At 40.8% G+C, this 26,065-nt stretch overlaps 1 protein-coding gene across 4 annotated transcripts in view; it reads left to right on the top strand.

Annotated features, from left to right (window-relative positions):
* The window catches only part of LOC148370230 (inactive dipeptidyl peptidase 10-like), a 61,694-nt gene that overhangs the window by 7,857 nt on the left and 27,772 nt on the right, over positions 1-26,065 (top strand). For 2 of the 4 annotated variants that reach the window (XM_088332636.1, XM_088332638.1), the window contains 6 exons: positions 9,212-9,326; positions 9,578-9,673; positions 21,808-21,902; positions 21,986-22,060; positions 25,804-25,856; positions 25,935-26,016. In XM_088332636.1, coding sequence (XP_088188762.1) covers positions 9,212-9,326; positions 9,578-9,673; positions 21,808-21,902; positions 21,986-22,060; positions 25,804-25,856; positions 25,935-26,016 — 516 coding nt within the window. Of the gene's footprint in view, positions 1-4,940; positions 5,113-5,139; positions 5,278-9,211; positions 9,327-9,577; positions 9,674-21,807; positions 21,903-21,985; positions 22,061-25,803; positions 25,857-25,934; positions 26,017-26,065 lie in introns of those variants that run through there. The other 2 variants (XM_088332637.1, XM_088332639.1) reach the window with 2 other exon arrangements.

Genomic DNA, 26,065 nt, shown 5'->3' with positions numbered 1-26,065 from the left:
TCGCTCTTGCATATATCCTCATCATGCTGACACGCATTGATTTGTGACTCGATTACATCAAAAAAATAGAGAAAATAGGTTAAGGGGCATACGTGTCAGAAATAATTGCTTTGGTGTCATTTGCAACCATGGATTGGGACGAAATAATGCCACTATGATGTTTTAAGACTGGGGTCTCCAAAGTGGTGCATGCAGGCATCAGGTAGCCCCTTAAGACAAACTGAGTAACTGAACTGGTTCTGAAAATAAATTGGATCGTTGTGATTTTTTAGGTAATTTGATTTAAAACTATCATGCTGTTTAGTGATTGACTGAGCCTATTCTAACCTCTTATAAATATAACCTGGTAATAAAATAGTAATAAACACAGTAATGCAGTAACATGTTATTTTAGGAATGCATATCAAACTCGCAGATGTTGATTCTAATCAGTTACAAAAAAGTAGCCGTAATTTTCAAATAGTTTGGCAACCCCCGCTTTTAAGGGACTTTTTTTTATTATTTAGCTCTTCTAGAACATCATTAGAGCAGCATGGCAGCACAATGGTTAGCGCGTGTGCGGCACAGTTCTGAGGTCATGGGATCGAGCCTTCCTGTGTGGAGTTCGCATGTTCTACCCGTGCTCGCGTGGGTTTCCTCTGGGCACTCCGGTTTCCTCCCACATTTCCAAAAACATGCATGTCATTTTTTAAATTGTGCTAATGAGGATGCAGATAATGGATGGAACATCATTGTTTAAATAAAACAATTGTCATGATTTGCCCATTGCTCTCACCTGCGCTCACTTGTTTAACCCTAGCTGCCACTTGTTTCCTAATTAGTTCTCCGATTTAAACACATCATTCTCATTCACTCCTGGTCAGTCTGTCTGCGAACCTCGGCGCATGCAAGGCAAGAACTTTTGACTCCGGCTCCCGTTTTGTACTTGACCTGTTTCCTGTATCTATCCCCGATCCAAGCTTGTGTTTCTGCGCGTGGGTCTGCCTCCTCAAACATAACACTTTTAAAAAACAGTGAACCCTAAAACATTAATGTCACAAGCCAGAAACGGAGACAGGACCCAGTACCGTTCGTTTGCTCAGTTTTATTGATAAAGAGAGAGAGCAGTGCTTGCTTCCACGATCAGATGATCGACAGAGACGGGTAGCAGGTGGCTGGAATGCGGAAGTGGCACTTCCGTGTCGAGCGAGGATAATCGTAGACAGCAGGGATACTGGTCACTAGCCGGGACGGGAGAGCAAGGGCGGTATCGAGTCCAGAAACGAGGTCGGCAACAGGTAAGAGGCAGGAAACAGGGCAAAACAGGTCGGTGGATGGGATGGCAGAGCAGGGCAGAAACGGGTCCAGAAACAGGTCGGCAACAGCTATCAGGCAGGAGAAAACAGGGCAGGAAAACGTTGGAAGGTATGAGCTTGCCTAGCTGGGAGCATAGGTTCGCAAACGGTCTGTTGCCGGTAACAAGGACCCGTGGGGTTTAAAAAGTGGCAAGGAGCCAATCAGCGGCCAGGGCCGTTGGCCCCAATGGAGCAGCTGCAGGTGCCCTGAATCAGTTATCTTGACAATTAAAGCATCACTAAGTATAGTAAGAATGAATAAATGGATCAGAAATAAGACAACAGTCTTGTGAAACATCCAACTTTCATTTGGGTTTAGTCCAAGGCACATACAGTATTATCCTTACTATTTTCATGAATCCATTTGAAATTGATTCCGGTCCAATTTGAATTCATACAGTTGAACTGAATATCAAATATTAATACATTTCAGTCAGATCAATTCATGTTGTTTATCAACAAAATGAAAATAGAAAGAAGCATTGAATTCCTTTATAAATTGCATCCAACACCTGCCTGACTCTGGCCCTCAACAGGATTGGGGAAGCCATTTCTATATCAACCCATAATTGTAAATATTGTGGGAGGATGAGTGCTAATTAAAACACGTTCTCTTTTTCTCCCCCTTAGATGAAAATACATGAGACTCTCTGAACCGGTTGAGAATAGAGATTTAATGTGTCTGGAGTGACATACTAACATAATGCAATTGCTCACATCAATTTTATGCCGTGTTCTTTCCTTTGTCTTATTTTTAGGCTTTGTACACAGCATGTGTGAGTCCTGAGGGCTTTGTCTGTAACACCTAACATGTTGCATCCAGTACAACGAAGCGTAGGAAAGACTGTTTCAAGATATTTAAAGTGCAAGTCTCGTTAAATGGCTGTTTGTCTGAACTCGTCAGGAAAATAATCACTCTTATACCAGACAGCACTATTATCATTTTACTGGTCATGATTAATATTCATTTAAGTCGTCTCAAGCCGCCTGGCTCTACCCATTTCTTTTTTTTTTTTTTTGCTTTTTTTTTTTAGGAATCACACTACTTTTCACGCTTGGATTTTATTTAAAAAAAGAAAAGGGGAAATGTCATTCATTTAAGCATTAACACATAATTTTAACAATGTAGCCAGTCCAGTATTTCACAGTTTTAATGAAGTGGATAAAGAAGTGTCATAGTATTCTATGCAAAAGAATGAAATAATGAACATAAAATAACTACACAATCTAAAAACAAAATATATGATAATACGCAACAAAAAATATAACCGTGAGCAAAATAAACTGCTATCTCGATGATTGCAGTACATATTCTGTACTTTAAAATGACAGATTTTTATTCAGTTCTAAATTTAAACCTTAGTGCAAAGATCTATCTATCTACCTTGGCCATATCCCTCAATAAGGGGTGACTGAAAGCAAGACAAACACATACAATAACAAAGAAAATAAAAAAGGGTGAAAAAATAGAAAAAACACACACAAACATTTTTGGCCCATGGCGAACCAAAATGCCCAAACACCCCAACAAGTTAGGCACCTCGGCACCTAAGTTGGTCATGCTTTCATCCCTCCAGATGAAACGGGACACAAGAAAGCGGCCATGTCACTCGGGTCAGGGTGACACAACCCACTCTTTTGTTCAACAGCAAGGCCTGACAGCTTTCACTGGTTTACCCTGCCGCATCTGTATGATGCGGCAGGGGTAAGAACATTATCAGGGACCCCTCTCACCCCCATCATGGACTTTTCACTCTGCTAGCCTCTGGGAAGAGGTACTGCAGTGTGCGGTGCAGGACCACCAGGTTCCACAATAGTCTTGTCCCCCTGGCCATTAGACTGTTAAATGGTCAATCAAACACATAGTAAATCTAAACTGCTGCTAATCGGTACATCTGTTGGTTTTGTTTGACTTGTTTGCACTACTGGCAGTTCTTTATAGCTAGCCACTCCTTGCACATCTGTTTCTCTGCACTATTGTACTTACAGTGTTATTGTTACTGTTTACCTGACTTGTTTACCTGACTGCCCATTTTGCACATCTGGTTAGCTGCACTACTGTAAAATACTATACATAGCCATAAATATTTAGTATATTATTAGTACACAATACTCCAACTCAATACAACGTTTTATTTATATCTGTACATTCAAGGAAACTGTGCGGGTCAGACATTTCGTTCTGTATACACGTGTACTAGAATGTCAATAAAGTAGATCTGAATCTCTGAATCTGAGGTGCCCTGCCCTGTATGACGCCATCCCTTAGAACGCGTCCAAACATCCCACTATCCTTTTACAACACCTCACCACTCATTCCTATCACCAACAAAGATGCAAAGATGATCTGTCATTATTAAAAGGACAGGTTGTATTATTTGATCACTAAATGTTGCTGTATTCTGTAGTGCAACCGAAAAGGAGTGCTAAAAAGCACAAGGAATAATGCAATCTATAGAGACTCAAAGTGAAAGAAACGCACAAATTTGCTATTTATTTTATTATCCAGTCCTTGTAATGTTTTTGTGTACCCGTAGAAGAAAGATGTTGGACAATTAGGTCAGCTCCCTTTAGTTGTGTAAAATATATGCACCTTTTTTGCCCATGATAATTTAAAACATGCATAATGAGTTGTCTGTCCCTGTGTGCCCTGCGATTGGCTGGCAACCAGTTCAGGGTGTCCCCTGCCCACTGCCCGATGATTGCTGGGATGGGCTCCAGCCCCCCGCGACCCTACTGAAGATAAGCGGTACGGCTAATGAGATGAGATGAGATGAGATGTTTATATGATTTTTCATGTATTTTTTTCCTTTTTATTTAAATCAATATCCTTTTTATGGTAATGATTTTAGTTTTTTACCACTAGGGGGCAAAAAGTAATACACCTTGTCCCTTCAAAATTACTGCACTTAAAGTCATCGCTCTTACTTGAGTCAGCTCTGAATTTAAACCCGCAAAAGAAAAAATAAATATCAACAACAAAACTATTGTCCATTCACTGAAGGGTTATTTCAGTTTTTGCCAGTTCAAATTAGTGTCATTTAATTTTACCTTACCCTTAACTTAACATTTTAAAATGTGGTATTTTGCCTTGTAAATGTTCTTGCAGAATCTGGATACCAATGTTAATATTGATTTGTATTTGTAATTTGTAACGAGTTTCCTCGGGGCACTCTGGTTTTCTCCCACATTACAAAAAAACATGCATTCCAGGTCCAAATGGTCCTTAGGTGTGAATGAGCGAGTGAGTTGTGTGTCTCTGTGTGCCTCTCGACTGGCTGGCAACCAGTTCAGGACAGCTGAGAGGGGCTCCAGCACCCCCGCGACCCTACTGATGATAAGCAATGCAAATAATGGATGATGGATGGATGTTACAATGAAAACAAATCATATTCTATTCTATTCTATTCTATCCTATTCTATTCTGAAATAACAGTCCCTAAAGCATAATGCTTTCACAATAATTACATTATGTATAATTTATTCCCCACTAAAAATCAAACACTTGCATATTAAAAAAATCTTTTTTTTTTGTCCACGGAAACACATTTGAAAAAGGGGCGGGAGTGGGACTTTACCTTTTATTTTGGTAGCTATGTTCGGAAGTACTCCTCACAAGTATAGCGAGCGGGTACCTTGATAACACCGTGAAATCGACTCCCAGGCAGGTTTGGATGTTATTACCGGGAGGATTCCGTGCCGGATTTTGGACTAAAGAAGACTCCATGCAATGACAGCCTCGAGCAAGAAGAAATCCAAGGAGGAGCAGCAAGATGAGGTATATCCGTCACCTTCTCATCAACTCTCAGCAGTGATGCGAGGGCTCGTGTCTTGCACGCTCCCTTGAAGAGATAATTAAGGTGCAATATTTGCTGGCTTTCTGCCTCCTGCGATGCTGTTCAACATGTGTTGGATGCAAACATCTGCTCTTGTATTGACTTAGGTGACGTCTTTTTTTCCAAGCTCCCATTCGAACGATTGCTTTCCGACTCGGAGTGTTAAATGTGAGCAGGTGCGACAATAGGAACAATTGAAAATGGGTAATCTCTCGCCGTTTGATGTGTTACATAAATGCAGATTAAATCTTGAGCCGGGTGAGCTGGATTCACAAAGCATTGTTACTCTGATGTTAACTTATTTGTGAAGCCTCAGTGACCTGTTGAAAATAAGATACAGTATAGGTTAAAGCTGATATTTAAAGTTACAAGTTGGAGACCTCCTGAGTGACTACAATGTGTTCAGGTCAAGTTTAAAAAAATGTTTCCCCCAAGAAATCGTTTTTGTAGGGGATTTAACTAAACAGGTGTGAAAAGTGCAGAACACTACTATAGGTTTTGAAAACTCCTTGATTTATCCCAAGGTGCACTGAGGATTTTTGTTTTGGTTCCAGTATTTATGTCATTTATTCTGACCAGAACTGCAAGGCACTTTCTCACTTCTTGTCATTTTGATGACTGCATTACGCCTTTGTACCCAACGTTCTACTTCTCTAGATCACTGATGTAAAAGATGAGTCCCGCAGACCACATCTGTACCACAAGAAGGTTTTTCTCCAGCCACTGAGATGATCTTGATTCCTCATTGTAACACACACCAGGGGGTAATGCAGGAAAGTAGCATAAAGAAATCCAGGCGAACTGAATAAGGGCAGCTTGGGCTAATACAGCCGGCACATTTTGATATTTGGGCTAAATGCACGTTCACGCCTGCAAATAGATGGATCAGTATAAATCTCAGAATCACGGATCCAAAAATGGAAAAGTGTCACGCATTGGCTTTTATGGCCACTGATCAACACTCCTTTATGGCGTTATATGAAGATGTTGGGAGGATCTGGCACGCCATCTTCCACCAGTGGGCACCAACCGGGCTTGCAACTGGGTACATGGGTGTCCAAATACAACACCTGCACCTACTTATCCTGACTCTTTATAATGACATTTTGGACAGCACACATTTATGGTTCATTTTATTTCTACTGTTAATGATACCTCAGATTTCAGGTTTTGTTTCCTGTTTCTGGTGCAGAAATTGTGTTACTTGTTTTGAGCCCACTTTTTTTGTGTTCACTTGTTTCTTGTATTTCTACTTCTACGTCAGGTTTACTTTCTTTTGTTTCTGGTTTCTTGTTTTGGACATTTTGTTCATAGTTTATTGCCCACCTAATAGTTTGCTACTTCATTCCATACCTTTTCCATTTCCAGTTTTGGTCTTTGTTTCTGATTTGGACTTTGTCAGCTTCGATTTTGTTAGGGCAAGTCATTTGTTTTTGCCCCCTTGTTTGTTTATTTCTTTGTTTCTGGTTTTGTTAATAAATAATGTTGGCGTCGAGAATCCATGTCTCACCGCGTGTTCAATTCTGGGATTCGGACTGAGTTATTAGATGAGGAATTAAGAGCTGAAGAAAGCCGTTCTTTTGAGGATTTTTGTAACAAAGAAACAACATAATCAATAAGCAGAATATTCTGGGCATCAGGACAAAGTCCTCCCTAGTTAAGCATTGAGAAAATGCAGCCTCTCGACCACCACTGTGTTATAGGAAAGGGGCGTTGACTAGAAGAGTGAAACTTAGCTGGAAAGTTAAACTTAGCCAGGTAAAATGAGGAAGTCACATCTCACTCCAGACATTTTGTTAAGACTGGACCCAGCTGTATTTTGGAGTTTGTACTATAAGATGTGAGCAGGCTTATCAGAACACCACAGACAATATTTGCTGGGAAAGTACTGAATGAAAGGATACATTGAAGCATTTTTGAGTGCTTTTTAAATACCAACATTGCAAGTTGCCTTCACTCCATATTAATTCAAGCATTTTTTGGTTATCAATCCCTGTTTTGACTGTCATAGAAAGACAAATATAAATCCTCAAAGTAGTGACAAAATTGCCTTCATTTGCATAATATTTGGAAATTCTGTGAACACATGTACTCCTAGTGTTGCAGTTGTTTTTAAATCCTTTTATTTATGTATTTATTTATTTATTTAATGAATTTTATTTTTGCATCCTCCATGATCCCTGACTTTTTAACTGCCACTGCACCTATCGGCTTGTTTATCTCCTTTTCAGTTCAGGCACGCCATAGTTTGTCAGAAAAGCGAGTTCTCTGGTAACGCCAAACTTGAGACAGGTTGCCTTAGCAAGAGTCGACCGGGATAATGGATCGTAGCCATGGCTTTGAACTTCATTTTCTGTGGGCCCACTGACAAAAGTGCTTTCTGCCAGTCCTCACTTGCAGCAGTATGGGATTGAGGATAATGAAACACGCCTTACTAGAACAGTTCATTTTAGTTGGAAATAAAGGCAAAATAACCAAAGTGCTCTCTGCTGGTCTCCACAGTGAACACACAATCAACCAAAATTGGCTCTTTCGGGTAAAAATGTAAAAAAGCTATGCATGGATAACATACATTTTTGCTGCTTTGATCAATATTTGCTGCGACCGATCCAGTCTTACTTTTTACTGATCTGAAAAATAAACACATCTAAATACTATCCATAATTTCCGCTTGATCAAAATCTTCTTTGTTAGGATAAATTTGTCCTTCTGCTCCTTTCTAGGCCGGCAGACTCTTTCACACACTTGAAGTAATTCCCTCCCTTTGCAGTCGCCTTAAGTACATGCGAGTAGCAGCGAAGTGTGTCTGAAATCTTTCACACAATGCGCACATTGACAACCAGATCATAGAAGTTGAACTAATGGTCAGAGTGCGATCTGCGGTTCAGTGGTTCGTGAGGAACACTATGCAGTGTATATGTGTGCCCCATGAATTAAAATGCTCGACTTTCCTCCTCACTGGCTTACAGGCCAGGAATGATAACTATACTCGATCGTTAAATACCTTTTTAGCTCAAACATTAACATTTCGATACTGTAGTTCCTCGATTGTTGCGGTTAATTGGGCCAGAACTCCCCCAAATAACGGAAATCCGTGAGGTAGACACACATTTTTAACATCCGCTCTGTCTGCCCCCGCTCACAGCAATAGTTGACCAGCCATAACGGATCCTGGCCGCATGGAAACTGTTAATTTTAGACGGTGAAAAAGGGAAATAAGAACTGCCATGCATTTTTCAAATTTGCTCTTTCGGCCCCTTCTCAATAGTTGACTGGGGATAATGGATTGTGGCCAAAACAATGCAGTTAACTGTAGGCAGGCCACAATGGCACGCTTCAGCGGCCCAGAATGAAAAAAATGCACTCTGCTACCACCTGCAGTCGGCAATAGTTGACCGATATAATGGATCGCTGCCATAACTGTGAATTTCATTTTTGGCTAGCCAGAACGGTACGCCTACTGACAAAGGTCTCTGCTCGTAGCCATATAGGATAATAGATTGTAGCCTCAAATTTGGATTCCATTTTAGTTCGGCCACAATGGCCCACCCCCTGACATGATTGCCATCTGACAGTCCCCGCTCAGAGCATTATTGGAAAGAGGATAATGGCTAGTGGTTACATGAGTGCATTTCATTCAAAGGGAAATGTGTAAATACAATGCTTGTCCTTACAAAAGTGCGCTGTGCCGTTCTCCGCTCACAGCAATAGTCCACCAGGGACAATTGATCAAGGCCAAAACAGTGCAGTTCATTTTAGGCTGGACACAATGGCATGCTTCAGTGGCCCAAGCGGAAAAAAGCGCTCTGTCGCCCTCTGCTCTTAGCAATGGTCGACCAGGATAATGGATTGCAGACATGGCTGTAAATTTCCTTTTCTGGGGCCAGAACCTCACACCCACTGACAAAGGTGCTTTCTGCTAGTCCCCCCTCTGGCAGTGTTGGATTGGGGATAATCAAACGCGCCCTACTAGTGCAGTTAGTTTTAGGAGAATATAAAGGTGAAATAACCAAAGTGCTCTCTGCTTGTCCTTGTCTTCAGGAGTTTGTGGACATCAGCACCCCGCAGAGGAACTGGAAGGGAATCGCTATCTCTTTACTTGTGATTGTGGCCGTCTGCTCGCTCATCACTATGTCTGTGGTGGTTCTCACTCCAGGTAATACCTCAAATGTTTTCAATCTCGATCAAAATATCGCTTAATAATTAATTTATTGTTGACAGATTTCTCCTAAATCTGATTCTCTTGGCACAATAAATCTGGAGTTTCAACTGTATGGGCACTTTTACAATAAAAGTCTCTCTTGAATGTGTTTACGACAAAGAAATTCTTGTTTTGGTCCCACACTTTATTTAAGAGTACATTCCCAGAATATATCCTGTGAGGATTAATTTTTCTTCTTTCTTTAGCCGATCTTCCAGGAAGCATGATGTCAGCTCTGACAGTGGACGATCTGTACTCTTCGGAGTTTGCCGTGCACGACCCGCAAGCCACATGGATAAGTGGTGAGCACTCTAGGGAAGAATTTACACTTTAATAATGAATTGTAACATCCGCGTCGCTAGAAGTTACATGTAGTACCAGATGCAAGTCTACTTTTTTTAAATGCTAACTTTGTAGTTATCTTACATAACATGAGCGTCCTCTAGAGGGAGATGAAATAATTGCTTCTACAGGAACCCAAAATTGGTCATCTTGTATGCTAATGCCAGCTTCTGTATCAGAAAGAGGTGAAATATGAATTCTTTGTCAGCTTTGTTGTCCCTCTTTCGTTTTGCGTCTTACGCTTTACGATTTACGCATTGCTTTTAACAAAGAAAACACAAGATTACAGGATTTGACGCATTGAGGGACAAACAGAGTTGGTGGATACAACCGGAATGTTTGATGTTTGATCTTACATTACACATAGTCCAGTGTTTTTCCCGAATTGTTCAGTCCACATATTGAATGGATTTGGGAGTACAGTCCATAAACATGCCCGATTAAAGTCGCCGTCAACGATAAAGCTCAGTTGGGGTGTGCAAACTGCTGTTTATTGATAGCAGCGGGCAGGAGATTTAGCGCTATGCTAACGTTAGCATCCGGTGAAACGGTTAGCGGTGGAAAGTAAACAGCAAACAAAAAGACCATAGTTAACTCTCCCGGTGCATAGAAGCGTCTCCACGATACTGCTAGAAACTCCATATCAAGTGAGCAGTGTGTGTCAATGGTTCGGCTGTTATTGTAGCGCGTCGTCTCCAATCCCTGTTTTTACCGGAGTCTTCGTCTCGTTCGAGCCGGTGATGTAATGCGGCGTCGGGAAAGCCAAGACTCCGTGATGACAAAAATACTCCAATTCCGGACGTTGTTGGTGGCGATCCAAAGCTCAAATTCACTCATTGTGGACGATGGATCTGGCGTTGGTTGAACATGGTTGGTTGGCGCATGGTTGGTTGGTTTTATTAGCATATTTGGTTTTGGAGTAATCCAAAAGTAATCAAGTTAACGTAACCCTACCCAACCCTGTTCACAGGCTATGGGCGTTGAGTTTAACAGAAGCTCTTTAAAGGAACAGTGTGTATTACATAGTGCCCTCAAGTGGTTCAAACAACTTTTTCAATCATTAAAAAAATATTTTCATTTGAATGATAAGCAAAAATACATGTAGTACCATATACAAGTGTACTTTTTAAAATGCTCATGTCAATAATTGGGTAGTTATTTTACATAATGTAAGCCTCCCCTAGAGGGAGATGAAATAACTGCTGCTCCAGGAACCCCAAAAACAAACACCTTGCAAATTATGGGCAAAAAAATTAAAAAGAACTGCTGTTTGGTCACTTTGAGCCTCCGTAGTTTGTATTCTTCGTTGTGCTTTTCAGCCCTCGTTTTCAATTGCTTGTCAGAATAAAGTGACATCTAGTGGTCAAATAATACATACTGTCCCTTTGAAGAACCACTCTGTGGCCTTGGGAACGTTAAGCTAGTGTGATTTCAAGACTCCAGGTAGAAGCTATAAAGGCCAAAGACAGTAAATAATAATAGTGAATATTTAGTGAATATTCATCACAAGTCACAATAAATAATTCATCTCATTCCTCGTAAAAAAACATATATTGCCCTGGCCCTTTCTACAGCAACCAATACATGGATATGAATTAGGTGTAGTGTCTTCCTCAAAATAAATCTGAATACTTTGTTTCACATCATTATCATGTTTTTTGTTCGATACTACCCTTTGAATATTTTATTATTGGGTTTAGAGTGTGCATAAATATTGAGCCATTGTTGTCTCTCATATTTTGAAGACTGCTCCCTGGGCACTTTGGGTGAAACGCGTCGATGATAACAGCGTTGCAATTTACAAATGTTCAATGACACGCGTCGGTTTGCTGGAGGCTTTCCTTTGTGACTGATTGTTTTAATTAAAGACATTCGTCACGGCAGCTGCTCTTAGTTTAGAAACCCCAAGACAGATTGGAAGCGTCTTTTGCTGGAATTAACTCAACTAATCTCTTCTCGACACGACGCTCGGTTTGAAACCAGGTTTATGGTATTCATTCATAATATTTTCCTTGAAAGTGTTCTTTCAATTGTACTTTCACTCAGTCAGGCTGTATGTGTGTGTGTAAATATGTAGAATTGACTTATGAGGTATCTAGTACTCCCGTTGCGTTCCAATTGCCCTTTTGTACGTCTTGTTGGGAATTAATATCAAAATGTACAGTTTACCGAATTGTTCGAATTAGTTATCTGACTCCATTAACCAAACCCAACCTACATTCACCCAACAATTTATGCGCGCTCGTTTCTTGAGGGAAACGATGAACAAGAAAGCCGACATTTTCACACGGGGGCAGATTTAATTACATTAACAATTTAACTTGGTGTACTCCATCGAAAACGGCCGAATTAGTGTCGTCGGAGTCTCTGGGAAGCCCTCTTCTGAAGTCCTTTAGCTCTCTCCTATTCACCATCTTCTCCCCACATAATGGCGTGCGGACTCCTCCCATGGGCGTGTCAAGGAAGCCCCTCTGGGCGTCGCGATGTCTGGAATACTCAAAACAACACCGAGCGTTTCTACGACATCAGGGCTTTTCTGCGTCTGGATGTGCTGATTATCTTATCAGCCTTACGTCCCGTTCCCGCCATTCCTGTAAACAACATTTTCCACCAGGGTGCCCTGACATTTAACTACAGCCCAGTCAGTGAATATCTTTTGCATTAAATGTAATTTGTAGTCAATCGTATGGGGCGGCAGTGGCTCAGAAGGTAGAGCGCTCGTCTTGGGATCAAGAGATCACAGTTCGAATCCCGGCTCCTTCGTGTTACATGTCGAAGTGTCCTTGGGTAAGACACTGAACCCCTAATGCCCCCAATAAGCAGGAAGGCGCCTTACATAGCTGCACTGCCGCTATTGGGAAATGTGAAGCACACTGTAAAGCGCTTTGGGAAGTCTTGACTTGAAAAGCGCTATATAAAATGCAGATCATTTCAATTCATTTCATAAAATCCTTTATAGTCAAATGTATGAAATCCTTCAGTCTCAAAATAATTTACAAATGAAAATCTCTCACTTTTTGGTTAAATTAGCCGTTTTGAAGTAAAAAAGGCTGACCTATGTGAATTGTTTAGATAAGAGGTGAACATTTTCTTAGGGGGAAGGAGGGTTTTGTGTAATTTTTGCGGCGACCCGGGCGTTTGAGGTGGTGCATTTAAAATAAAATCGGTGTAGTGCGTGCGTGCACGATTACTTGTCTTGTCTGTTTGTTTGTTCTATTTTATTTATTCTTCTTACAGTAAATAACCAAGATTTCTTTCTTTGAGAAGGGAACGGATGACTGCTAATCGGACCTATACATACCAAATTACCATGGTCAAAATCTTTATTGATACCATCTTTGCAAGTTTTTGCGTTACTTTTCTCAAAAAAGGCTACAGTGTACATAGTCAAAACTCGGATGAGTATTTGACAAGCATTCTTATCCGTCATGGCAATCAAAGCCAGTGACTAAAAAGCAATATACCGTAAATTCCGGCCTATAAGCCGCTACTTTTTTTCCCAAATGTTCAGCCCTGCGGCTTATTCGGTGAAGCGGCCAATTTATGGAATTTTTCTGACGGCCACCAGCGGCGCTGGAGTATAAAAGGTAAGATTAAGACCAGTAGGATATGTGCGTCAGGAAAGACTGCAACCTCAAAATTTAAGCATAAATTGTCTGTAAGATTAAAGTACGTTCCGATAATGGGGAAAACGCCCTTGGTGGTGACAGTTATGAGGAGGATTTTCCATGAATTTTACAATTACGGGATGCTTTTTTTTTTACAGGTACGTTTGATACGTTGCGAGCGTGATCCAACTAGCGTGTTGGTACCTTTCAAAGGCACGGTTTGGGATGAGAGTTATATTATTATTATTAAAGCTTTAAAAACTCTCTCGGTGTACCGTCTTTCTTCGTAAATATGTGTAACCATGTATAGTATGTATTTGCAACCGTATATTTTTGTAATGTATTTATTTTAGAGATTTATTCTGTTATAGGTTCTACGGACGAATCAAAAAGAAGGGGCGGAGCAAACGCGGGCTGAAGGGAATTAGGGTAAAGCTGAGTTACCGGTACATCTGTCTGTTGTCGCAGCGGACAATAGTGGATATATATTTTTCCCACCCTTAACTTTAGAAATATACATTTGGTTTCCTTGGATTACTTTCAACGGGACCCAGACTTTACAAGTCTGCATCATACGTTAATTACGGGTATCATTGTGGATCTAGAACTGTGTAGTTACAATTGTGTAACTTACAGCCTGGCCGGTTGTGGATTTTGAACTGCGTACTATATATTTAGTAAATATGAGCTTGCTCTGTCCACTCCACGCATCGGCCCGGTATTGCAGTACCACCGGGAACGGTGCATTCGCAATGATCGTGGCAAGGCTTTAGGGCTAGGACCTTAGCTTGGCCTTTTGGCTGAGAGTAAGTGTCCCGGCTCCTAGGCTTTGTAGCGTATTATGAACTGACCGATAACGGATAATGGATAATGAATAACGAAGATAGATCAATAACCCATAAAAACCCCCCGGTATTGCAGTACCTCCGGGAACGGTGCATTCGCAATGATCGCAGCAAGGCTTTAGGGCTAGGACCTTAGCTTGGCCTTTTGGCTGAGAGTAAGTGTCCCGGCTCCTAGGCTTTGTAGCGTATTATGAACTGACCGATAACGGATAATGGATAATGAATAACGAAGATAGATCAATAACCCTTAAAAACCCCAAAACCCCCTGGGTTAAACTTGTGATTGTGTCACAAGTATTAATACGGGCGCACACGCCTTATACATGGGTGCGGCTTGTGTAAGTACAAAAGTAGCAAATCACCTAAAAAATGGTGGGTGCGGCTTATAATCAGGTGCGCTCTCTAGTCCGGAATTTGCGGTATTTATTACATGAATGGCTATAAAGTCACTGTTGGTATCATACAGTCAGTAGAGTTTAATCAAATGACAATATAGCCTATGTGCAACATTTTAAGCAAGACAATTAGAATAATGCAACATAAAAAGAAAGTCCGTGGAAATTCTGTAAAACCCATTTTTTTTTCACAAGATTGACAGTAGCAGTGCCAGATGTATCTTTGAGATTGATATTAGCCTAATTATGGTAAATGGTCTACATTTATTTAGCGCTTTTCAAGTCAATAAAGACCTCCCAAAGCGCTTTACAATGTGCTTCACACCCATTCACACACACTCACACACCAATTGAGTGTCAGCCATGCAAGGCGCCTACCTGCTTTTATTGGGGGCATTAGGGATTCGGTGTCTATAACACGGAGGAGCCGGGAATCGGACCTGTGACTTCTTGATCCCAAGACGACCCCTGAGCTAATGCCTGGTCTGGAGCATGCTATCTTTAGAGAATAAATCACCATAGTAACCGAGCAAAGCTAAATTGAACCTGCTTTCATCAAACCAAATCGCGGCTAAACTCCGCCAAAATAACAAACATATTGCAGCTAATTCCTTATTTTGGTTTCGTGTGTGTGTGTGTGTGTGTGTGTGAGAGATGCCCTTTTCAGATCTCTGAAACAGATTGGGGGTCGACAAAGCTAAATATTTTATTGTATTGTACAGTGTACTGGAACATATTTCCTCCACATCCTTCTCAACTTTTTCACCCTGACCCATTTTTCATGCCTGAAATATACTTAAGTAGCTATTATTTAACACTGTTTGTACACTTAAGTCCATTCTACTGAATTTGAGAAAGTAAAAACATCAACATGAAGGTCACACTGGAAGTGTGGTTATCCAGAAAATGCGGCTGTGTTTTATCATCCTATTGACGTTCTATCCACACAAAAGATCAATACGACATGCCCCTGATAAAGATTTAGGAACATAGAGGCTGCATGAAGACATAACGGATTTTTTTTTTACGTTAAGATTTAGATTTTTCTAGGTCCTGGTAGGGAAAGAAGGATTTTGATTTAAATGAACTGTCCCTTCCTATATTTCCTCCTACTCATGGTGTTGTCTGTAGGGTGTCATATTTCCGCAACAGATGATTTAATACAGTCTTTGATCAATGGAGTGTTATCATAGATGACTTGATTTAGAAGTGAAATGATTCTAAAGCAAGGGTGGGCAACAGTTATGAGTCACGGGCCGCATTTGATAAAAAAATTGGCAACATTTGGCTGGGAGGAAAAAATAATTGATTTCTTTTTTTAATCTACTGATACAGTCTAGAATCTGATACTATGGCAATACATAAGGGAACAAAGATAATGTAGGCCTATTTTTATTTTTTGGCATTTAACCTTTTTTTCCTAGTTTTTGCACATTACATTAAGGAAATGATTAAAACAATGGACATAAATCTTTTTAGAATAGCAGCTACAATAGGAATTTATGAAAAAGCAAACATGCAGGCATTTACAATGTCCATTTTATATTTCTTTATTTTGTCTGTAAATAAACCATTTTATAAAATTGGTTTTGAAACTCTCAGAATTAAAACAAACTAATCAGTCAAGTCAAGTCATAATTATTTGTATAGCCCTTAATCACAAATAGTCTCAAAAGGCTGCAAAGATATCTATTGCATACTACTGGCTATTATGACACCTTCCCCTGATCTAAAACTTACATGAGGGCAAATAATGCACAGATATTGTCAACATAAAATATAGGTTATTCATATGCTATAGAATAGTAGTGTGCTTTAAGCTTAGATTTAAACATTTCTACTGAGGTTGCAGATCTAATCTCAGGGGAAAGAGCATTCCACAGCACCAGGGCCCAAATCTCGAACCAGCGGATCTCTTCTTGGCTCTTGGGATTACTTGTAGACCAGCATTTTCAGAGCGAAGGCTCCGGACCAGAACATAGGGGGAAATTAAATCTGAAAGATATGAGGGAGCAAGTACATGCATGATTTTGTATACTACCAACAGAACATTTAAATCACATCTTAAGCTAACAGGGAGCCAATATAGGTTAGTGATCAAACTTTCTTGTCTTAGGGCCCGGTCACACAGCCGTTTGCGGCTGAATCACGGCCAGAAATTTCTGCCTGTGAGGCGGACTCTATTGGACGCTTTGAGATCGCCATACAGACGAGATACAGCAGTGCTTAACACGCGATCGGAAATTCACGCGCGGTTGGCAGCGCGAAAAAGTTTTGCGCTGCTCAATACTTTAGAGCACGGGTACACAGCCTTTCACGGGCGTATCGAGGCTGGATCACGGCCAGAAATTTCTGGCCGTGAAGCAGACGCTGTTGGGCGCTGTTGGACGCTTTGAGACCGCCATATAGACGAGATACAGCAGTGCTTTACTCGCGGTCGGAAATTCACACGCGGTTGGCCGCGCGAAAAAGTTTTGAGCTGCTCAAAACTTTGAGCACGTGTTAACCGCGGGCGGCACACGACGTAATGACGCGGAAATGACGCGGAACGACATGCTCTGGCCGCGGCCAGGGCGTGGTTACACATGGGTAGGACGGGAAATTTCAACGGGTAATCGTGGGTGGAGCATGTTCTGCGCCTGTATCGCGGTGTTATTACGTGAAATTAGCGTGTTATGCGTGTGACGGTCAAACGCCTTTCTCCGCGTATATACAGCGCGATTTGCCGAGCACACGTCAGTTGTGCTCGAGACGTCAAGGGGTGGACATGGATCCCCGTCACCGTAGTGACCTCGTCTTAATCCATTTTTATTTCTTGACATTTATTTTCATTTCATAACAAGATAATACAATCAAAATGAAAAACTATTACAATAATAACATATTGGCTTCTTCGGTGCTTCACGGGACTGTGTCTTGAGCGGTTATGATTTCTACAGCCCGGTGTTATGCCGAGAAATACATCCCTGCCGAGATTTGCATCCCCTCGCTACTACAGCCACTTTTACCTCGTTTTATATCACTTTTAGGGGATGTAATAGCGAACATATAACCAAAACCACTTCGTCTTGCATTTGTTGGGAATGTAATACAACTTAAACCATTCCGTCTTTGTTTTTGTTGTGAACGTAATTGAACGGTAATGCACACCGTATATAAATCCTCCCCCACTTGCGTGAACGCGCATTCTGCTGCGCTTCCAACAAAAGCGATCGTATTCTATATAAAACGCTTATTAAAACAATAAAGCGAGCTAATTATAACAATTGGGAGCTCGTAGTCTATATAACGCGTTTATTTAAACAATAAAGTGCGATCGTATTCTACAAAATGCGTTTGTTAACGCGGATGAAAAAGTCACCAACGTCAATGCACTCTTCCAACAAAAGCGTTCACGCGAGGAGGGGGGGGGGTTTGCGTAGGAGTCGGATTTGGGCACAACACCGGCTCGGGAGCTTTTATACCAGTGGTCCACACAAGAAAATGACGCGGAAATGACGCGATGAGGAAGCGGAACAGTCGCCGGCGTCTGTTTTGCGGGCATACCACCGATGGACAGCAGGTTGGCCAATTTTGCGCATTTTCCATCACGGGCAACCACGGGCAAAAAAAAAAAAAACGCAAAATTTTACCCGTTATACAGACGCAAACGGCTGGGTGACCGGGCCCTTAGTTAAAAGCCTCGCTGCAGCATTTTGGACCAGCTGAAGGCTGTACAGTCATGTTTTTAAGCACTAAATTTGATTTTCCATCCATCCATTATATGCACCACCTATCCTCAGTAGGGTTGTGGAGGTGTTGGGTAGAGGTAAGATCGGGCCCAAAAAAAGCACCCGAGCCCGACGCAGGCCCGAGGGGTATTAAACCCGACCCGGACCGAGCCCGACTAATTAACTGGATTTGCTGGCCCGGCCCGAGGGGGCCCGAAATTACATATTTTATTTATAAGGAGGGGTGATTTATGATAACAAATTAAACTCTGCCTTTTGTTACAACATCTAGGCCTAAGTTAAATAAAACTGTATAAACATTTACATCTTTTATATTTCTGTGTCTGCACTGCAGATGTTACATTAAGCGACAATCTGTCATTGACGGTTTTTTTTTTTTTGAGGTAGCGAAAACATTTAAGGGCGTCCGTATTTTGACGACTTGATCATTGGGCCATAATCCACAGCAGCAGTAGTAGTACGTCCTTAAGATTTTAGCGCGGCACTATCATTGAGGGGGTGTTGACGTGTTGTGCCCTTTTCCGACTCCTATGCAAATCCCCCCCCCCCCCCCCCCCCCCCCTGATCGTATTCTATATAAAACGCTTATTAAAACTCTTACCAGAGTGCGTTTTCCTCGTCAGTTCTCCTCTCTTGAGTTTATCCTTAACTTCTTGTTGGTCCGACTCCATATCGGGGATACCAGGCCAAAATCACGCGAATTTGCGGAGGGGAAGATTATTAAGAGGACAGCATTCACGTCACGTCACGTGCACAGAGCATGCTCTGGCTCCGTTAAAAGCAATTACAGCTCCTTCTCCGTTTTATCCAAATTATTTATTTTATAACAAGTATTCCTTGGTCTAGTATCCATACATAGTTTAAGTATATATTTTTAATGAACATATATTTATAATTATTAATTAATAAAAAAAAAAAAAAAAAAAGCAGGACCGAACCCGACCCGACCCGACCGTATGACTGACATTTCAGGCCCGACCCGGCCCGAAATTGCCTCGGGTTCGGGTTCGGGCTCGGGCCATGAATCTTAGCTCTAGTGTTGGGCCCATCTCAGGGGACACGCTGAACTGGTTGCCAGCCAGTCGCAGGGCAATTCTCTAATATACATTGAAAAACTCAAATTCATCATAGCTAACTCAGAGTTTTTTCTAAATTAAATTTGAATAAATAATCTCATAAATAAAATAGTTTCAAGGATGGTGACCAAGACACACCACAAGAAATGCTGCCCTTACGACCCTAGTGGTTAAGAGATACAACATGATATAAATAGCAGGTTAATTTAAAAAAGATGTTATTTAACACCAAAATCATGAGCAAAGTCACAAACAAACAAATGGTCAAAATACAATTAGCAAACCATCGAAAGCACAAAACAAAAAATGACCCGACCTGACATGGTAGTGGAAGGAAAAATGGAAATAAAGGGAAAAACAAAACGTAAATTGGAATGGAAGTGGAAAACAGGGACTCGACAGCCTCTTCTGTCGGCACAGTGCTTTAATACAGTTTTCTTCATTTACAGTCTGGTGCAGGTGATGTCTGTTGGCGCCTTCTGGAGTACAGTGGTGTTACAGATCCGGACACAATTATTTCGTTGTAATTTTACGTGTATATCAAAGAATGTATTAACTGTATATGAAAATTGTAAGGTTCTTTCCAATTAAAGATACTTTGAAACATTTCCCAATATATTTTAAAGTAAAGCATACACAGCTCTAAAAACTGTTCTGACTTTCGATTAATCTGTCAATTGTTTTTTCAAATAAACTACGACTGATCAATTTGAATATTTTCATTCAAAGTATTCAATAGTAAATGAATAAAGTAAAAACATGAATGTAATTTTGTTATTACTTAAAAATAAATGTGTCAAAATATTGGCAGAAACCTTCACTGGTAAAAATAAATCATTACCGAGAAGCCGAATCCGTCTTTCGACAAAATTCTAACTATCTATCTACCTTGGTCATATCCCTCGAGGGGTGACCGACAGCAAGACAATCACATACAAAAACAAAGAAAATAAAAGGGAAATAAATAGCCAAAAAAAAAAAAAATTTTGGACCATGGCCAACCCAAACAAGTTTGGCACCTCGGCACCTAAGTTGGTCATGCTTTTGTCCCTCCAGATGAAGAGATACAACAAAATAATCGACAAAATAATCACTTAAAATGAGAACCCCAAAACAGCTTGATTTGTCATACCATAACTTTGCATTTTCACTTTTAAAATGAGCAAATCATTTAAAAAAAATAACAAATAAAATCAAATACTATACATTTTTAGATAAAACGTGAAGCATATTATCTAGACTCTAGAGACTATCAAAATAAATGAACACTTTGTGTTGAGAAGCTAAAACTTGACAGCTTCGATCTTTATTTTAAAATTGATGATTTATACAACAATAAGTTCTCATATTTCATCAAGTTATTCAGAAATGAAAAGTTTTACGAAAAGCAGTCTGTTGAAAACTCATTTTAAAGTCATTCTTTATTGTTCCTAAAGAAACCAAACAGAATATTCGGACATTCGATTACCTTTCTAGTGATGAAATTAACCCAGAAGTATATTTAAAAAAGCAGAGAAAACACCACAATAAACTACGACTCGATCATTTTTTCTTCCACATGAGAAACCTCTTTCCTTATTTGCACTATAAACACTGTCATGATTACCCAAGTGGAGCCACCTGGGGTAATCATCTGACGCGCTGGAATGCGCTCCCTGATTGGTTTATGTTCCCTTTCTAAGCACGCTACGCGGAGACCTCTTCGTCAGAGGATTACTTCCGTACCCCGTATGACTCTCCCGATTACCTGTGCCTTCTTGTTTACCTGATTCTGCCTGCCTGCCTCCGATCCGACCTGCTTCCGTCCCACGCTACGATCTTCTCTCCAGTCCCGGTAAACTCGACCTGCTTCCGTCCCACGCTACGATCTTCTCTCCAGTCCCGGTAAACTCGACCTGCTTCCGTCCCACGCTACGATTGGCTACGTGTTCCGAAGTTGTTTTCACGGCGTTGCTGCTGACGTTCGACGGTCATCGCGTCTCCCGCTAACCCTGTACGCTTCCCCAAATAAAAGACTTGTAACGAACGCTCTGGGGTCTCCTGCTCTGTTCTGGTCCTCCTGACACACTCCTTTGCAAGAAATAAAGTGCATCATGCTGTGCTAAGCAGGGATAAGTATGACCTTCAAAAAAATGAAGGACATACAAAGATACACAGAAGAAACAAGTCAGCATCCTCAAAGTTGTCCTTTGAGGTCATCTTGAATGGCGAATGTCACATAATCGTTACGTTGTCATGGGAACTACCTGCTGACTAATCCTTGGTGGTGTTTTTTGCGCTTTAGACTACTTTTATACAGCTCAGAATATGAATTTGGCTTCAACGCTACTCAGCCTGATGTGTGACACTGTAGCTTTGGTAACATATATGATGTCCTAAAACAAGAGGAAAAAAATGAATTACATGTTTAAGGTTGTTTTTTGTTTTGTTCTTTCTCAGATTCTGAGTTGGTGTACAAGACCCTAGACAACAATGTTGTAAGATTTGATTTCGCCCTCAACGAGTCGCAAGTCCTGCTTAGCAACACTACTTTTGTGAGTTGTTTTCCCTCCTTTGGTGTATTGAAAATAAATGTGTCCTTCTCTTTCAGTGTGTAAGATTTTGTTGTCCTCATCAGTTCTCCTTTAAGGTGGCAAAGTACTCCCTCTCAGCTGACCTTCAATACGCGCTTCTTGCTTATGAGGTCAAACAGGTGGGTGACACCATTGGCATTCTTGTGGTAGTATTTCCACATTGATAATATTTAAACCTTTTCATTTTAGGTCCACTGATAAGACTATGATTTAATAGACACTCAAAATAAAGAGAGAAACCATCAATGATATATCAAACTTGCAATGAGAACAGGAGAGAACCATACAAAACCCTCAAGGTGTAAAAATCCAACCTGTTCTGTAGGTCCTTCCTGGAGCCAATTTTTTTAATTAAAATCTCTAAGTTATAAAAAGCAGATAATTCTTAAAAGGTTTGGGAATCAAAGAACAGCAACATGACAAGAAACTAAATATGCAACGTTGACTTAGTTTTCTATACAGATATCCCTTAGTTTTCGCGGTTTATAGGGACGCAGAAAGTGAAAAACCGCAAAGGAGTGTCACACCTTTCTTTTTTTGGGGTGGCCTTCCCAAAATGGTTAGTGATACGGGGAAGGAAAAGTGGTGAACTGAAACAACGAGAGGGTTGAAGGAAACAATTGTGAAACACAACAATGGCCTAAGAGTGTCTGCCATTAAAACGCTGCTGCAAAGTAGTGGTTTAAAATTGTATATTTTGAGCTTTTAACCAGGATATTGATCTTTATTATCTGATTATTTAAACAATTATTGATATTTAGTTATAGGTTAATCAATATTTTGTATACACATTTCTTTAAGCATGTGGCTATTTTAAAGCAGTTTTAGGGGGTCGCTTATAAGCCATTATAGATGGTATTTGTAGTCGTCTTAGTTTTTCTGGTTATTTCTTCTTTTTCTCATCTCATCTCATCTCACTAGCTGCACCGCTTATCCTCAGTAGGGTCGCGGAATTGCTGGAGCCCATCCCAGCAATCATCGGGCAGTGGGCAGGAGACACCCTGAACTGGTTGCCAGCCAGTCACAGGGCACACAGGGACAGACAATTCGCTCGCTCATTCACACCTAGGGACAATTTTTAACCTGACATGCATGTTTTTGGAATGTGGGAGGAAACCGGAGTGCCCGGAGGAAACCCACGCAAGCACGGGGAGAACATACAAACTCCGCACGGGAAGTCTGGTAGCTGGATTTGAACCCACACAGGAGGTTCCCAAGACCTTAGAACTGTGCCTCACACGCGCTAAACACTGCGCCGCCGTGCTGCCCTTATTTCTTCTTTTTCTTGTTTTGAAAACAAGAGTATCTCTCTCTTCTTTAAACTGCACAATCCTTTAGTTCAGGGTTTGGCAACCAATGGCACGCGTGCCAGCAATGGCACGTGAGGGGTTAACCATTGCCACGCGAGCTCACGGATAAATAATAATGGTTTTTTTTCATGCGCATTTGTAGGTGAAATGTAGACATTTTCAGTTGCGCGCTGTGTTATTTAGAGGCTTTACGGACCAGCTTCCTCTACTTCCTGAGTGCATGTCTGCGCCCTGCCTCGCAAAGGAGGAAGGATCCGTGTTTTAACGCACCCACAGAAACACCGGGTCACGATAAATGAACGAATCACAACAGCTCACCCAGCGAAAAAATATCGTTCTTTTCAGCCAGCGTGGACAGATGACTGGGGCTTTGTGCAAAAAATGACCGCGCTGTTTGTGCATTATTCCTCGAGAGCGTTGTACCACGCACGTCAAGTGTTAATCGTCATTACGTGACAAAACATGAATTCAATGATGAGTCTAAAATGGCAGGACATTAAAACGCGTTGTGCTCAGATACGGCAAACAAACACAGACCCTGAAAACATTTGTCACTGCTACAAACGCCATCACTGAAGCAAGCCATGACATTGCTCACTGCATGGCTAAGCACGGAAAACCATTTACTGATGGCAAATACATTAAAGGTGTGTTTGTGTGTTTCAAGTTTTGATAGTTTTTAAAATAAGATTTTATTGATGAATGGTATGGTAGCTGTCCATATCCAGTGTTTGAAATAATGTCTGCCCGGACGCTTGGGGCGTGCATCTTTTATGTCTCTGCCCGGGTGGCCGAGAACTTTTTCAAGAAAGAAAAAAAAACTCTTTTCAAATCAAACGTTTGCCTTATTCCGATTTCGAAATCTGCGGTCGGTTTGGAATTTTCGGATTTTCCATTCGTCTAGCAATTTGCCTACTCGGCAGCCGATCAGAAGACATCGAATAACTTCGTGCTTCCGGACTTTCCTGAGCGTTATAAGGATATGTCAGATTGTGCCGTTTCCTTATGCGTGAGAAGATAAGCAGGACATTGTGGTTCAGCATTTAAGCATATTTAATCCTCAACAGCAAGAAAACAACAACAAAGCTCCATTCAATACAACATGGCGATCAACAATGAGCAAAACGAAATATGGTGCGTGCGTAATGATGTAACACAATGGAAAACGTCTTACCGCAATATCACGAGTAAGAGCGCTATTATTTGGCAAATCTTAACAAAAGTATATGCACAGAGAACACAAGAAAAATGGAAAAGTGGTTAGGAATCAAGCCAAAACCTCAGCCCTAGAATAAATATTCAAAGGATTTATGACGCTACAAAACGTAAACATACATTAAAAGCATTGTGAAAAGGAGTTCACGTGGCTTGTAGCAAACATTGCATGAATGAAGATGAGTAAACACAGGTACATACTGATGGCAGATGGAAAATAGCGATGTCATATCATGCAATGAATGTTATAAGTAGATTTATAATAAACTTAATTTTTAATGTGTTGTTCTGTTATATATTCTGATTATCAATCCCTAATACTTTGCAACAATGTTTTTTTTTTGCAATTAGTCGTCTTATTGTGATTCAAGTTGTGAAAAATGGGGCAACATTATGGCTGGGCAGGCAACTTTTCAGAGTTGTCTGCCCTGGTGTCCGCTAACTTTTTCTCATGAGTTTCAGACACTGCCATATCACTTGATTTTGATTGTAGTCAATTGTTGAGGAAGAATCGTCTAAGTCATGGATGTCTACAGGCCTTTCCACATGTTGCTCACAGTAATTTTTTAGTTTGTTGATTAACAAAAATAGTTGAAGATAAATTGGTCAGTTATACAATTTAGATGTATATCCATGTTGTATATTTGGACTGGTGTAAAATGACAGCTCTGTTGGATATAAAAACAATTGTTGCGCGAGTCATTAATCTTGGTGTGGCACACTGATTTACACTGAAATTTGAAAGTGGCACTCCACACCGGAAAGGTTGTTGACCCCTGCTTTAATTTGATACGTTTGAGAGGTGGAAATGTGTCCTTGATTTTGGTCGCAGATTCTCATTAGGGCGGAATGGTAGTTCCTGAAGTTACACCAGTTGAGAACACCTGCGCTAAAATATAGATATCAGACCACGAACGTTCCCGTTCCGTAGCTTTGACACCTTTCCTCTTTATTATTGGAAAATCTTCTAACTAAAGACGTAGTTAGTATTTTTCCCAACCCGTGAGAATCTGCTTCACATGTGCACAGAAAAACACACAGGCTGCGAAAAAAAACCTGCCACCTGCCCTCAACAGATGTGCACTGACTTTCCCAGTGTGTGTTTTGTCGGTCTTTTTAGATGTCATTTCCATTTTGTACTTTTTCTACTTCACTTTTTGTTTGCCCTTGTGTTTACTTAATCCCAGAGGATTAACCATTCTTTTTTTCCTCACACACTGAGAGTAGTCAGGTCTGACAATAAATTCTAATGATGTCTCCACCATTTGGGTCACCTTCATGTGTCGGCATCCTGAGAGAGTGTGTGCTCAGTATGATGGATTTTGCTCTTTTTACAGATTTATAGATATTCTTACCTGGCTTCCTACATTGTTTACAACATTTACACAAGGTAAGTTTGCATTGAATTAATTTTGTGTTGTGTGTTTTTGGCAATGGTGTTTTTTTCCATGTTTTGGTGTACTTTCAGGGAGGTTTGGGAGCTAAACCCTCCAGAAGTTTCTAATGCTGTGCTGCAGCATGCGGGATGGGGAAAACAAGGTCATCAACTAGTAAGAATGTTTTTTTTTCCTTTTTGGGGGAAGATGAAGTGTATTAGTA

The sequence above is a fragment of the Urocampus carinirostris genome, chromosome 3 (genome assembly GCF_059441175.1).
Source record: "Urocampus carinirostris isolate Australia breed hairy pipefish chromosome 3, RoL_Ucar_1.0, whole genome shotgun sequence".
NCBI classification, from domain to species: domain Eukaryota; kingdom Metazoa; phylum Chordata; class Actinopteri; order Syngnathiformes; family Syngnathidae; genus Urocampus; species Urocampus carinirostris.
Note: the sequence above shows the minus strand (reverse complement) of the source record. Positions and strands in the feature narration are given on the sequence as shown.